The sequence below is a fragment of the Micromesistius poutassou genome (genome assembly GCF_964030765.1).
Source record: "Micromesistius poutassou genome assembly, chromosome: 24".
In the NCBI taxonomy this organism is placed as follows: Eukaryota; Metazoa; Chordata; class Actinopteri; order Gadiformes; family Gadidae; genus Micromesistius; species Micromesistius poutassou.
The window spans coordinates 2,910,396-2,926,743 of record NC_140294.1 but is presented as its reverse complement, the minus strand read 5'-3'; the positions used below and the strand labels follow the sequence as shown (position 1 = coordinate 2,926,743).

Genomic DNA, 16,348 nt, shown 5'->3' with positions numbered 1-16,348 from the left:
CGGCTGGATAAATCAGCATTACCAACAGAGTCCAAACATCCAGTCATTTTGTCCAAAGATTTGCATGTATCCGTACTGATTCTGCGTCATATTCATCATCAACTGGGACATGCAGGAAGAAATCACATGCTGTCCAGGCTGCGGCAGAGGTACTGGATCATCAATGCAAACTCTGCTGCAAGGAAAGTTATATCTGACTGTGTTGTTTGCAGACGCAACAGAGGGAAACTCATTGAACAGAAGATGGCGGACTTGCCTGAGGAAAGAGTGGTGCCTGATAGAGCCCCTTTCACAGATGTTGGAGTTGACTATTTCGGGCCCATTGAGGTTAAAAGAGGCAGAAGTCTTCTTAAAAGGTATGGAGTGCTTTTCACCTGTCTGACTAGCCGTGCTGTGCATTTGGAGGTGGCACATATGTTGGATACAGATTCCTGTATAAATGCTGTCCGGAGGTTCATCTGTAGACGAGGCCCAATCTCCACCATCAGGTCTGATAACGGCACAAACTTTGTTGGAGCTAACCGGGAGCTGAAGGAAAGTCTGGCTGGTTTAAATCATGGCAAAATTCAGAGAGCGTTGGTCCAGGATGGCATAAAATGGAGCTTTAACACACCAGCAGCTTCCCATCATGGTGGTGTTTGGGAGCGCCTGATTCGCTCTGTGAAAAGTGTTCTGACTTCAGTTCTCAAACAGCAAATTCTCGATGATGAAGGGCTCCAAACTGTTTTTTGTGAGGCTGAGGCCATATTGAATGACAGACCCATCACTAAAGTCTCTGATGACCCGGACGACCTGGAGGCACTCACACCTAACCACATTCTGATGTTAAAGGGCAAGCCAATCATGCCACCAGGACTGTTTGATCGCAATGATTTGTACATCAGGAAAAGGTGGAAGCAAATACAATACATGGCAGAACTGTTTTGGAAGAGATGGATTGCTGAATACTTACCAATGATGCAAGAGAGACAGAAATGGACAAGACCAAGGAGAAATCTCGTTCCTGGAGACATCGTCCTCATTGCAGACACTGCAGCCCCAAGAGGATCTTGGCTGATGGGGAGAATCTTGGATGTGAGAGCAGATGCAAAGGGCCTGGTACGCTCTGTGCGCCTTCGGACCAGGACCAGCATTCTGGAGAGGCCTGTGACGAAGCTCTGCCTGCTGTTGGAAGCAGGAATGTGACACCATGGACTTTCTCTCTCTCTCCCTCTCTCTTTTTCTCTCTCTCTCTCTTTTGTTGTTTCAGGTACATCATAAAGAAGAAAGTGAACTGAAGCTAATGCATGAACTGTCTAGTCATAGATTGGGTGGAGGGAATAGCTCCTTTGATAAATTAAAGTAATTGTGATTTAGTGCACAATTAGGGGCCGGAGTGTTGGAGCTATTTATTTAGTTGTAGTACTTAGTGCTGTTTAGTTTATTATTTTGTTTAGTGAGTATTTAGTTTTTGGTTATTCTCAGTCAATTTGCTTGATTTCATTATGATTAGATTTCTATTAGTATTCTAGTTTATTATTTGTTTACTTTAGGTGTTTCTTGTTTATTATTTGTGTTTTGTTTCATTTGGGCACGGTAGGGGGGCACCTGAAGTTATATAGGTAGGCTGTCGGTAAGGGACCAGCATGCACCTGGGTGGGCAAATGGTTTTTTACCGGAGCGGGAGAGGCACAGGAATTTTCTTTGTTCTTTGTTTGCTCGCTGTTTGGTTAAATAAACCACGCTTTTTGTTGAAACTGGACATCTGTTTGGACATTATGTTTTTCCCGTCCGCGTACACCACAACCCATGGTGCAACAGTGGCCCTTTGATTAGTATAATTTGAAGTTTGATTTGATACTTTTATCTGTTTGACAATCGGCTGCTACACTTCAGGTTGAAAGCATCGTGTAGTGGGGCCCTAGCTTTAGACGGGGCCCCACACTGAGGTAACTGGACAGAAAGAGATGGAATCAAACTCTAAACCCTGTTTCACTCTGTGTTGCTTTTACTCGTTTGTTTGTTTGTTGGTTTGTTTGTTTGTTTGGGCGTCCCCACGGTGATCACCGTGACAACGCTGAGCATCAGCACCAGGAACTCGCTGCCCAGGGTGGCGTCTGCCACTGCCATGGGCTGGTTCATCAGCGCGTCCAAGCGGAGCTGGGCCCGGGGCGGCAGGGAAGCACCGGAGGCCCAGCAGCACCCAAAGGTGCAAATACTCCCATCATCCGTCACCATGACGACCTGCTATTGAGTCATTAAGCAGACGCTTTTATCGAAAAATAACTTTGTTGATTCAGTTAAAAACTAAAAAAAAGAGTATCTGTGGATAGCCGTCGTTATTCTAGGGTTTAGGAATTACTTCTTCCTTTCTCTTATCTCCTCCTTCCTCCTACTCCTCTTTCCCTCCTCCTCCCTCCCTCACCACCTCCTCCCTCCCCCTACCCATCCTTTCTTTTTTCTTCACCCCTCCTTCCTCCTCCAACACTACCCTTTCTCCTCCCCTTCCTCATTCTACCCCTCCCGTCCCTCAACACCTCCACTCACACCCTTCATCCTCTCCTCCTCCTCCTCCTTATCCTCCTCCTCCCCCTCCACCCCTTCCTTCTCCTCCTTCTCTACCTCCATCCCCTCCTCCTCCCTCCACCTCCCCCCCTCCTCCTCTACCTCCTCCTCCTCCCTCCACCTCCTCCCCCCTTCTCCTCCACCTGCTCCCCCTCCTCCTCCTCGTCTACCACCTCCTCTTCCTCTCTCATCCTCCTCCTCACTCCACCTCCTCTACCTCCCCCCCCCCTCCTCCACCACCTCCACACACACACACACACACACACACACACACACACACACACACACACACACACACACACACACACACACACACACACACACACACCCCTGAGCAGCGGGAACATAACTAATGTTTTTTATTTCACATTTTATATTTATTCATCTTTTTTTCCTATACAATGGACAGGTGTGTGTGTGTGTGTGGCCGCATACGTGCCCTTGGTGTGTGTGTGTGTGTGTGTGTGTGTGTGTGTGTGTGTGTGTGTGTGTGTGTGTGTGTGTGTGTGTGTGTGTGTGTGTGTGTGTGTGTGTGTGTGTGTGTGTGTGTGTGTGTGTGTGACTAACAGTCAGTATAATGTTGCCAAGTTGTAGTTTGACTCAAATGAGGGAGCGGCGGGGCAATATTTTTATGATCGATAATACACAATGATGATGTTGTGTGTGTGCACGTGCGTGTGCGTGTAAGACCTACTGTTACCCAATACCAGCAGGGGGTGCACTAGTTCTTCAAACGGGGCAAACTTTCCAGAAGCAATAGGAAATCCTCCACTGACCAGACTGTATCTCTGTCTGCTGCTCTTAGCTCTGCTGCTCGTATGTACACTGCGCGTGCACATCGAGGAGAGTTTCTACAGCAGCGTAGCGCCAATAAACAGCTATTTGCGCTCTGTTTCTGTTGAAACCCGGATCGGGGATGGATAAAAAGCATTCGGGGAAGCCCCGGAAACCCGGATAGATCAACACCGATCCCATTTACAGTCGCAAATCACCACACTGTCTCTCGTTATCCATCCCCGATCCGGGTTTTGCACTGGCTCTCTTTTAACTCCAGAAAGAAAAAGACACACATCACGGAATTTGAAGAGGCCACACAGTGGGCATTAATGCAGTGCACTCATGTGCCGTGGGGGCGGAGCGAGACGTTAGGGGAGGAGAGAGGAGAGCACGTCATGTTAAGGAAACCAAAGCCAGCGGACGTTCAAGCAGTTCTCTCTTTCCGGAGAAAAGAAAACGCATTTTGGAGGGAAAAAAAGTCTGACAGACAGAAACCACAACAAGGTGAGTAAAGCAACACAACTTTGAGAGAAGTTAAAACCACTTTTGCCGTTATGGAATTTAAAAAAATAATAGAATTGCTCAATACATAAACCTTGTTGTCTGTGTCTAGGAATGGCCTGTGCTAACGCTTCCTGGTCTGAGGAGAACTTTTCATGTCCCATCTGTCTGGATGTGTTCAGCAGCCCAGTTACCACACCATGTGGACACAACTTCTGCAGAATCTGTATTACAAAGTACTGGGATGAACAAGTCAAGTACAAATGTCCTGTTTGCAACAAGCTTTTCAGCTCAAAACCTGATTTACATGTCAATATCCTTGTATCAGAGATGGCTGCTCAGTTTAGAACGTCCGTAAGAGTAAAAGAGCAGCCTTGTGTTGAACCAGCAGAAGTTCCCTGTGACTTCTGTACTGGGACCCAGCTGAAGGCTGTGAAGTCCTGCCTAGTGTGTCTTATCTCCTACTGCCAAACCCACCTGGAGCCACATCAGAGAGTCGCAGGCCTGAAGAAACATCGGCTGGTCGAGCCTATGGACCGTCTGGAAGACAGGATGTGTAAGAAACACGACAGACTTCTGGAGCTCTTCTGCAAGACTGAACAGGTGTGTGTGTGTCAGTTCTGCACAGAGGGTGACCACAAGTCCCATCCTGTTGTACCTCTAAAGGAGGAATATGAAGTGAAGACGGCCCAGCTGGGGAAGATAGAGGCTGAAGTTCAGCAGATGATCCAGGAGAGAAAACTAAAGATCAAGGAGATCAAAGAAACAGTAGAATTGAGCAAGAAAGTCGCAGACAGAGACATTGCTGATGGTTTGCAGATCCTCACTGCTCTGAAGCGCTGCATTGAAAAGTGGCAGGATGACTTCATCCTAACGGTTAAAGAGAGACTGAAAACCACAGAGAAACGATCTGAAGACCTCATCAAAGAGCTGGAGCAGGAAATAGAAGATCTGACCAAAAGAAGCTTAGAGGTGAAACCAATCTCACACACTAAAGACCACCTCCATTTTCTCCAGGCCTTCAGATCTCTGAAGAATCCTCCACCCATCAGGGACTGGACGACGGTGGAGGTCCGTCCTCCGTCATACGTAGGGACCTTGAGGAGATCCCTGGATCAGCTGGAGGAGACACTGAACATGGAGGTGAAGAAGCTGTGTGGTGATGCTGAACTGAAGAGGGTCAAGCAGTATGAAGTAGATGTGACTCTGGATCCTGATACAGCTCATCCCGAGCTTATCCTATCTGAGGATGGGAAACAAGTACATAATGGAGGTGTAGAGAAGGAACTCCCAGACAACCCTCAGAGATTTACACAGTATAAATTTGTTCTCACATGGCAGAGCTTCTCCTCAGGGAGATTTTACTTTGAGGTCCAGGTTAAAGACAAGACTCTATGGCGTTTAGGAGTTGCCAGAGAGTCCATCAAGAGGAAAGGTGTGATCATAGTGAACCCTAAGATGGGTTACTGGACTTTTCTTCAACAGGGATGGGTTGGTATTTTATGATGAACCTGCTGTCCGTCTCCCTCTAAGAGCTGAGCTCCAGAAGGTGGGGGTGTTTGTTGATTATGATGAGGGTCTGGTCTCCTTCTATGATGTGGAAGCCAGGGTTCATATCTACTCTGCTACTGGCTGCACCTTTAGTGAGCCTCTCTATCCACTCATCGGGCCAGGTTTACATAATGGAGGTATAAGCTCTGCCCCCTTGATCATCTCACCTGTCAATCAAACAGACTAAGGCCTTTGTTTGATAATGCAATAATCAAACAACCAAAACAACTAGTGTTGTTTCCTGAATGAAAATCTCTGTGTGAGATCTGAGAGAACTGCATAAATGTTGTACTGCTGTCATTTACAAAGGATAAATTCATTGGGAAAATAACCCTTTCTATCTTAAAATGTTGCCCATTATAAATTATTCGATTCCACTATATTCTTCATGTGTGTTTTTATGTTTTTTCTTTTTGGTTTATTGCTATATTTTGCAAATGGTTGCAGATATAATTTGTGTGGGGGATAATCTGGTTGTTTATCATAATCTATATATTAAAGAAATAAAATGTTATATTTTTCGATTTGTGTACCATACTATTTTTTTTTTGTGAAATATTTGAACTGTAAATTTAGGTAGCACAGATTTTAAATAACACACATCAAAAATCTACACAAATCGTCATTCAGACCAGAGTTAACTGAAACAATAGCTGCTTTCACATATGACCTCCGTCTTTTCTCCGCATTTGTGGAGCAGGAGGTTCGACCGTGAGGGTCATTCACACTTATTCACACTTGATGCCCGATATGCGGAGATCGGTGTCAGTAGAATCTCCGGCTGCTTAAGGGGGGCGGGCTTGCAAGGGGCGGCATATGACGTAGGGTCGCAAGAGGCGGGATCGTGTTTGTTTTGGTTTGACCGCAGACAGCACGCAGGCAGAACGGGCAGAACTCATCGCGATCATCTTAAATGTTGCTGCAGCGATGCATATATTCCGTTGCATCCACAACATCTGCATCGATCGATGAAAGATTGGAGCATGAGTTGCAGACAAATAGAAGAAACGATGAACAAGAAAGGCATCGTGAACGACTGCGTTACCGGAGGAAGAGAGCGTCTTTTTTGGCTTCATTTCACATCTAACAAACAAACAAATGTAGTTGATTTCTGTGTTTAACTGAGAAAACAGGGAGTGGAAGGACGGGACCCTATAATGTTCAGCTAACTGTTGTCAATAATAATTGTTATGAGAGTAGCGCATGTGTGTGTGCGAGAATGGTAGTGTGTGTGTCTGAGTAGCATGTGTCAGTTTAGTGAAGTAATGAACGAGTCCGGTTGTGTCTGTGCAAACGTGTAGGCCATACTGTAAAGTTAGTGAAACTAAGAATAAAGTACCCAGCCTGTCAATAATCGGTAGCCGCTTCATTCTGACCATATTCAAACCTATAAGCAGACCCACTGCCGGTCAAAGTGATTCCCGAGAGAATCGACGGAGCGGAAAGTCGCTTTTGTGCTCCTCGACTATGGTCTGTGAGCTGACAGCAGGAAAGGTGTAACATAATAATAAAAATATTTTTTAAACCATTCAGCAAACAAAAGGCAGTAGTCTTATTATCGATTAGGGTGCGGGTGACACTTAATGACATGCAAACGTAGACCGAAGCGTCATCAACACGCCCACTCAACTGGTGTGAAATGCCGACATCCTACTGCTCATTCACATATAAGGTAATTAGCATTTCCTCTGGAGAACATACTACCTCGGGGGTAGTATTTTTTCAGGAGGTCCAACGTCAGGATATGTCATTCACATATACGGTACGTCCGTAGAATCTATGGAGAATAGACGGATGCACGTCCATATGTGAAAGCGGCTATTGAGGAGGAAAACCGCTGGACTAACATCTGGCCCAAGGTAGGACGAACATTCTCTCTCTCTCTCTCTCTCTCTCTCGCTCTCTCGCTCTCTCTCTCTCTTTATCCCTCTCCTACAGTGAAGTGTCATCGATGTGTGTTTGGGCCTGTGTCTTCCATCCATGCGGTGAAGTAAAGTTCATATCTCTCTCTTGCCTCCCTTTTCTTCTGGTCCACCGTATCTTTATCTTTATTTTCTCTTTATCTTTCCTTGTCTCTCTCTGTGTAGTATTTATCTCATTCTGTCTTTCTGTATCTCTAATTATCTTTCTGTGTCTCTCCTCTTTGCTAATCTCTCCTTCACGTCTCATCTTCTTTCATTCTCCCTCTCCACCTTTCTTAATCTCTTTATCTCCGTCTTTATTCATCTTAATCTCTCTCTTTCTTAATTAAACTCAATTCAGTTTCCTTTATGGGCATAAATGATGAAACACTGTTGCCAAACCATTTGACAAACATAACAAAACAACAAATAGTTACAAATATGAATCTCTCTCTCTCTGCAGTACATCTACCCCGGTTCTTCACTCACACATCATCAGATCGTTGTTTCAACCACCGCGGTTAGATCCATAGCACCGGCTCCTTGACTTGTGCACTCAGGTTGGTTTCTCCTGTGACCCTTTGCTGTACTGCTGTCATTTATCAAGGATAAATTCATTGGGAAAATAACCCTTTCTATCTTAAAATATTGCCCATTATAAATGATTAGATTCCGATGTATTCTTCATGTGTGTTTTCCTCCATTTCTTTTCTTTTTGGATTATTGCTATAATATTGCAAATGGTTGCAGATAAAAATTGTGTGTGGGATAATCTGTTTGTTTATTATTATCTATACATTACAGAAAATCTGTATTCTGATTTCAATAAAATGTTATATTTAGATTTGTGTACCATAGTATTTTGTTTTTTTCTTCTACTATTTGAAGAACTTTAAATTAGGTAGCCCAGATTTGAAAGAACATACACACACACACGCACGCACGCACACACACACACACACACACACACACACACACACACACTCTATTATTTATCTTCATCTCTCTCTTTCTCGATTCAATTAAGTTATCTTTATTGGCATCAATGATGAGACACTGTTGGCAAACCATTTGACAAACACAACAAAACAACAACAAATAGTTACAAATACGTTAATGATCATGTAAATGAATACCACTGACAATGAATCCATTACATACCAAATGAGTTGGCAGTCCATTAGAATCTCTTGTAGCGTCCATGGATCTAGCAGGCAGTGCTACGCCTCTGTCCTTCATGCCACACGGCAGTTTCTGACAGTAGGAAAGTTGAATGAATTCTGGATGTGTATGATTTAATAAAGTATTGACCCCTTAGTTCCTTGTCTCTCATACATTGCAGTAGGAAGTGGGCTTCTGTCTCCCTCTCCTGGGGACAGAATGGACCCAGCCTGGCTTCTCTGGGTAGCCAGGTCTGGCTGTGACGGCCTTGCTCTATGGCCAGACTGTGTCCACTGAGCCTGGACGATGGCAGGGATCTCCTCAGCCTTCTATCACTGATAGTTGAAAGATATTCTGCCCCTGTGTGTGTGTGTGTGTGTGTGTGTGTGTGTATGTGTCTTTCTCTCTCTCTATTAATCTCTCACTCGCTCTCTCACATATTGTGTGTGTGTGTGTGTGACTCTCTCTTATCTTTCCTGGTCTCTCTCTGTCACACTGGTCTTTCTCTCCATCTGTCTTTCTGGTTCACTCTCTGGTCATCTTTCTGTGTCTATTTTGTCATCATTGTTAACCTCTTCCTTACGATGGGAGGTAGAGAATGAGAGAAGAGTGAGAGCACTCTTCTCTCATTCTCTCCCTCCATCTTTCTGAATCTCTTTCCCTCTATCTTTTTTCTCTTTCTCTCTCTCTCTCTCTCCCTCTCTCTCAGAGTCTCTCTGTCCCCCTCTCTCTCTATGTGGAAGCAGGATATATTGTGTCAGACAAAATTGAAGAGTGACACAGAAAACATCACCAGTCCCACTTGAGATGTGTTTCAAAACAGCCACGTGCATAATGCAAATAAGTCAACACCAAAGACAGTGGAGTGAGTGTGGACTTCACAGACGGAGGTGGACACCATATTCTTTCTTTCCGTCTTTCTGGCTTTTATCCCCTGCAGATCTCTGTACGAATAACCCCAGTGGCAAGCTTTACGGCGTCCATGTCTGTCCGTTAACTTTGTGATGGTGTTGAGACATCGTGGGAGGATACACTCTCTCTAGTGCAGGGTGAGCAGCACACTGCGTCCGTCTGTCCTCCGTCTCTAGATTTGTGTTCCCCAAAGACTACGGTTGTCATGTGAGTCCGCAGACTGGCAGAGTGGCGCACGTCACCGGTTAAATGTGCCCTGCTCAATGGTTTAGTGATCGCTTCAGGTTGAAAGCATCGTGTAGTGGGGCCCTAGCTTTAGACGGGGCCCCACACTGAGGTAACTGGACAGAAAGAGACGGATTCAAACTCTAAACCCTGTTTCACTCTGTGTTGCTTTTACTCATTTGTTTGTTTGTTTGGGCGTCCCCATGGTGATCACCGTGACAACGCTGAGCATCAGCGCCAGGAACTCGCTGCCCAGGGTGGCGTCCGCCACCGCCATGGGCTGGTTCATCAGCGCGTGCCACGCCGGCCTTCGTCTTCTCCGCGCTCATCGATCCCGCCTCTCCACCTCTCGGACGTGTCGCCTCGGCTGGGCTGCCCGTCGAGGTGGCCCTGCTCCCCCGTCTGTCCTGACGAGTCTCCTTTGGCTGGGTCTGGGGACCGACATTGAAGCTCAGCTGCTGGGCGACCTGCCGGTTCTCTTCCAGCTCCTTCATCAAACCCAACAGCTGGGCCTTCAGCGCCTCCCTCTCCTTGAACCAGTCTGTGCTGTAGGCCTCGTGTCTGGCGGCGGCCTCCTCCAGGGAAATCTTGAGCTCCGCCTTCAACCTCTCCAGCATAGTCCTGGTGGCCACCAGCTCCTCCTCCTGGGTCTCCTTGCCCTGTTGTAAGGTGACTAGCTCCTGCTGTCTACTCACCAACACAGACTTTACCTCGTCGACCGTATCAGCCTGAGAGCTGGCCTGGCTCTGGGCCTCCTCAAACTGCTTCCTCAGGGTCTGAGGCTCCTGGTTCCCCTTGACCTCTCTGGAGTGCAGAGCTTCCAGGTATGCCGTCAGTCTAACGCGGTCGGGTTGCCCACATTCTCCACCATATGTGGCAACCCGGCTCAGGGAGTGAACCGCCTTACTCCAATCAGCACACGATTCTCTTAGTTGTTAAGCCACAGAGGCACTTTTATTCAAACATAAAGTATCTTTCTTAAAAGAACAAAAAGATAATTGGCGGGATCCACAGCCTGGTTCCACAGGAAGGAACCACCACAGCCACAACGGCTGGAGTCTCCTTGCACCCAAGCCAAGAGAGTGGAACTGAACAGTTTATTTATTTAGTTCATGTTTGAGTTTTGTTTCAGTATGTTTTGTTTCTATCATGGGGAACAAGACGCTGAACGGTGGTCCTCGTTCCTCTACAGTGATTCTATTGGCTCATCTTACCCTGGACCTTTCTGTTAGGCATTCTCCTGACTTTACCTTTTTGATTAAGTTGAATAAAGGCAAAAACATGTCGACCAACAAGGAATGTTGAGTGAATACGTGTCCCAACGAATGTCTTCTTGTGTTTGGATGAAGTTGATGGTCATTATAGTGTTGCTAATGCTTGTAGTTACAGGACAGACTTGGTTTGACTGTGTGTGTGTGTGTGTGTGTGTGTGTGCGTGTGTGTGTGTGTGTGTGTGTGTGTGTGTGTGTGTGTGTGTGTGTGTGTGTGTGTGTGTGTGTGTGTGTGTGTGTGTAAGACCTGCTGTTACCAGCAGGGGCTGCACCAGTACTTCAAACGGGGCAAACTTTCCAAAAGCAAAAGGAGATCCCCCACTGACCAGACTGTATCGCTGTCACCTGCTCTCAGCTCTGCTGCTCGTGTGTGCACTGTGCGCGTGCACATCGGGGAGAGTTCCTACAGCAGCGTAGCGCCAATAAACAGCTCTTTGCTCTCTGTCTGTTTCTGTTGAAACTCGGATCCCGGGTCTATAACGCCGGTTAATCACCGTTACAGTCGCAAATCCCCACTAAATCCCAACAATGTCTCTCGTTTTGCACCGCCTCTCTTTTGATTCAAGAAAGAGGAACACACACATCAACGCATTTAAAATACCCGACACAGTGCATGGATGAAGTTCACACATGTGTGAAGTGTTAGCGGAGGAGAGTAGAGGAAGTCATGTTGAGGAAACGAAACTTTCGGTTTATAGAAACCAAAGCATCCGACGTGTAGGCAGTTCGCTCGTTCAGGAGGGAAAGAAAACCCATTTCGGAGCAAATAGGCTGAGAGACAGAAACAACCACAAGGTGAGTAAAACAGCACAACTTTCAGAGAGGTTAAAACCTATTTTCACGTTATGGTATTAAAAAAAAGTTATGGAATTGCTCGTTACATAAACCTTGTCGTCTGTGTCTAGGAATGGCCTCTGCTAACACTTCCTGGTCTGAAGAGAACTTTTCATGTTCCATCTGTCTGAATGTGTTCAAAAGTCCAGTCACCACACCATGTGGACACAACTTCTGCAGAACCTGTATTACAAAGTTCTGGGATGAACAAGTCAAGTGCAAATGTCCCGTTTGCAGCGAGCTTTTCCACACAAAACCTGATTTACGGGTCAATATCCTGTTTTCAGAGATGGTTGATCGGTTTGGAATGTCTGAACGAGTAAAAGAGCAGCATTGTGTTGAAGCAGGAGAAGTTCCCTGTGACGTCTGTACTGGGACCCAGCTGAAGGCCGTGAAGTCCTGCCTAGAGTGTTTTACCTCTTACTGCCAAACCCACCTGGAGCCACATCAGAGAGTCGCAGGCCTGAAGAAACATCGGCTGGTCGAGCCTATGGACCGTCTGGAAGACAGGATGTGTAAGAAACACGACCGACTTCTGGAGCTCTTCTGCCAGACTGAACAGGTGTGTGTGTGTCAGTTCTGCACAGTGACAGACCACAGGTCCCATCCTATTGTAACTCTAAAAGAAGAATATGACATGAAGACGGCCCAGCTGGGGAAGATAGAGGTTGAAGTTCAGCAGATGATCCAGGAGAGACAAAAAAATATTCAGGAGATTAAAGACACAGTTAAACTCAGCAAAGCAGATGCAGACCGAGAGATAGCTGATGGTGTGCAGGTCCTTACTGCTCTGATGCGCTGCATTGAAAAGTGCCAGGAAGATCTCAACCAAATGGTTAAAGAGAGACTGAAATCCAAAGAGAAACAAGCTGAAGACCTCATTAAAGAGCTGGAGCAGGAAATAGAAGATCTGACCAATAGAGGCTCAGGGGTGAAGCAGCTCTCACACACTAAAGACCACCTCCACTTCCTCCAGGCCTTCAGATCCCTGAAGGATCCTCCACCCACCAGGGACTGGACAACGGTGGAGGTCCGTCCTCCATTTTACGTAGGGACCTTGAGGAGATCCCTGGATCACCTGGAGGAGAAACTGATCATGGAGATGAAGAAGTTGCGTAATGTTGCTGAACTGAAGAGGGTCCAGCAGTATGAAGTAGATGTGACTCTGGATCCTGATACAGCTCATTGCCATCTCATCCTGTCTGAGGATGGGAAACAAGTACATAGAGATGTAGGGAAGCAAAATCAATTCCCAGCCAACCGTAAGAGATTTACACAGTATACATGGGTTCTCACGAGGCAGAGCTTCTCCTCAGGGAGATTTTACTTTGAGGTCCAGTTTAAAGACAAGACTACATGGCGTTTAGGAGTGGCCAGAGAGTCCATCAACAGAATAGGTGGGATCATAGAGACCCCTGAGAAAGGTTTATGGATTCTTGACTTCAACAACATTGGGATGGTGTTCAGAGGTAACCCTGATGTCCGTCTCCCTCTGAGAGCTGAGCTCCAGAAGGTGGGGATGTTTGTTGATTATGATGAGGGTCTGCTCTCCTTCTATGATGTGGAAGCCAAGGTTCATATCTACTCTGCTACTGGCTGCACCTTTAGTGAGCCTCTCTATCCAATCCTCTGTCCAGGTTATTATGGCTCTTCCCCCCTGATCATCTCACCTGTCAATCAAACGGACTAGGGCCTTTGTTTGATAATTCGACAAACAAACCACCAAAACAACTAATGTTGTTTCCTGAATGATAATCTGTACTGTGAGATCTGAGAGGTCTGCATTGACGTGGTATTGCCGTCATTTAACAAGGAGAAATTAATTAAGAAATAACCCTTACTATTATAAATATAGCCCATTGTACATGATTAGATTCCACTATATTTTATAAATGTGTGTTTCCCCTGTTATCTTTTTTTTTTTGCTATAATATTGTAAATGGTTGCAGTTATAACATGTCTGGGGGATACGGTTGTTTATGTTACATTACTATTAGTTCAAAAAATGGAATCGGTACCTTTTTTATGGAATAGATATTTTCAGGGGAATAGGTACATTACACACAGGTACTTCGATTCGTTTAGTCAAATATTTGAATAACTCAAACTTGGGTGGTCCAGATTTTAAAGAAAACACACACACACACTCACAGATTTTTCCAGTCGTAGTGGCATGGTAGAGAAGTGGAATGGTTTCAAGTGTTTGTCGTCTCTGAATAGGGATATCGGTCAAGTTCGTCTGCCCTATCCTGAGTTAACTCGGGGACATTATGTTTTATGAGGTTAAAGTCTGGGAGATAAGCCTTATATCACTCTGCTACTGGCTGCACCTTTAGAGAGCCTCTCTATCCATTCCTCTGTCCATCTGATTATGAGGGTTGTACAAACTCTGCCCCCATGATCATCTCACCTGTCCATTAAAACAGACTAGGACCTTTTTTTAATAATAAAATAACCAAAATAGCTAATGTTGTTTCCTGAAAAAAAATCTCTACTATCTGAGATCTGAGTAAACTGCATTAATATTGTACTGCTGCCATTTAAAAAAGAAAATTTAATTTGCATTTGCATTACAGGATATACTTCATTGTCTTTTTTCTCATGTTTTTTTTAAAGCTTTACTGCTATACAATTGTTTATGGTTCAGTTATGTAGAACTAGTTTCAGGGATTAATGTGCACTATGATAATGTAATAATTACTTTACTTCTGGATCATTGACGACACAATAAAATGTATGAATGTATGACAACTTTTCTGATTTAAATAAAAATATAAAAACAGCTGATGAGTCGACTTTCTTTTAATGTCCACCATCAACAACCCAACATGTGTAACACACTTACAGAAAGGTCACAGTGACTACATGTAAATATTCTCCCCACGTGTGTGAGTACCGTGACTTTGTCTTGTCAGCTCTGCTCTCCATCCTCTCCTCTTAGTTTCTCCTCTTTCTCTCTCTTCTCTTCCTCCTCCCTCCTATCTCTGCTCTCCTTTCTAGCTCATCCAGTATTGTCTTGCTGCTGCACACACACATTACATGTGTGTAAATACCAGTTTGACTTGTCTTTGCTATAGTCTACCTGCATGTGCCCTGGCGCATACAAGCAGCACTCCCATAATAAGTGTTATGAGCGACACCTAGTGGCGGGAGCGGGGATCACCACAGAGGGGCGGGACGTTCTTTGTGTCCCCTAATCCTTGCTCACTTAAAATAGTTTATTTTAAGAAATAAGCTGTATTCCTCACGTCCTTTACACCGGGGACATGATTCCACACCTTAAATAAAATGGCGAATTTAGTCCCCATCATCATTTATTACATTTATAAAAAAAGTTCTAAAATGTATTACTTCAGTTGTTTCTATTTTTTTTAATCATATTTAAGGTCAGCGATATGATAGTATTATCGCTGGGATAATGTGTGATGTCTACTTCTACCATCAGGGGGAGCACTAGTCCTTCAAAAGGTGATAATTCACTCTGATAATTCACACTCGGTTCCTGACACACAGGTGCGTCGCTAGAAATTGGAAATATTCGAAGCTGTAGCCCAGAAGTTAGAGTCCCTTTAAGACGGGGGTTTGGGGGTTCCTCCCCCGAGAAAATTTGAAAATCGGTCTGATGAACATACAATTGTAACGTAGTTTGAGAAGGAAAGACCAATCGTCATGCCTGACTCACGTCGGGGCAGGGCTACTGTAGGTTAAAGGAACACTCCACCAATTTGCATTAAGCTTTGCATTGTTAGAAACCCAGTCATACTTTTGAATGGTCATGCAACACTCTCTCATTTTCCCCTGAGACGGGAGAAATCCGTATTTACCTATTTCACTTCATCCTACAATGACGCAAAAATCGTCGTTTTACGTCATTGTAACTACAAGCACTAGTTCCCACCCTTTCAAACCCGCCCATAGGGGGTGTGACCTAATGCGCTAACACACCTATCACAGATCAGTGCCAGTGCGTTAGGCTTCACCTGCAGAAAACATGGCTGAAGGTACTGAATACGCAGATGGATACAATATGGGATTGGGATTTTGAAGTTATGGTAGAAACGGATGTTCGTGGCTACCTTTATGAGGCACAATATAGCGACGAGCAGCTGAGGGCTATGGAGGAACAGAAGGCGGCTGAAGCTGCTGCCGCTACAGCCGAGACAGACGACCTGCCTGCCGCGGACGAGGAGCCCGCAATGGCTCGAGCTGGGGCAGATTGGTGGTGCCTGTGCTCTCACTGTGAGCCAATAGACACAGAACAAGAGTCTGTCTGCTGCCGAGAATTCCAGCGGTGCCAATTTCTTCTGGACGAAATCACGGAATCGGAGGATGACACGGACGTGTGTGTTGTCGATCACCCAAGTTTCACACCCCATATGGATAGCGGCGTCCTGGAGACCTACAATACCTAAGGTCAACTGGAAACGGCAGCCAAGGGCCAAATGGACGTCTTTCTGTAAAGTAAGTTTATTTTCTTTGTTACTAATGTCAAGGAGTACTCTTACGCTAACGTGGCATGTTCATTGCACAAATTGCTTGCAGTTATGCTAGCTACTGTGGCACGCTAGGCTCAAAGACCATCACTGACTTTGTGCTCAATGTTTTGTCCAGACAATTTCGCCTAACAGCCTACTGGCACTTCCTTGAGTGGGTCCTGCAAGGAGAGAGATT

The 16,348-nt window shown here is 45.4% G+C and overlaps 2 protein-coding genes across 2 annotated transcripts; both read left to right on the top strand.

The window, feature by feature from the left end:
* Positions 1-3,806: 3,806 nt before the first annotated feature.
* Positions 3,807-5,560, top strand: LOC311369855 (E3 ubiquitin-protein ligase TRIM39-like; the record flags this gene model as incomplete). Its single annotated transcript, XM_084488073.1, is given in 3 exon segments — positions 3,807-3,825; positions 3,935-5,294; positions 5,296-5,560. Coding segments are annotated over 2 exon segments (1,623 nt in total). The 5' UTR covers positions 3,807-3,825; positions 3,935-3,936.
* A 5,994-nt stretch (positions 5,561-11,554) lies between these two features.
* LOC311369851 (E3 ubiquitin-protein ligase TRIM39-like) lies at positions 11,555-13,576 on the top strand. Its single transcript, XM_084488069.1, has 2 exons — positions 11,555-11,638; positions 11,749-13,576. The coding sequence occupies exon 2, from the start codon at positions 11,751-11,753 to the stop codon at positions 13,365-13,367; it is 1,617 nt and encodes a 538-aa protein (XP_084344195.1). The 5' UTR covers positions 11,555-11,638; positions 11,749-11,750; the 3' UTR covers positions 13,368-13,576.
* The last annotated feature ends 2,772 nt before the right edge of the window (positions 13,577-16,348 follow it).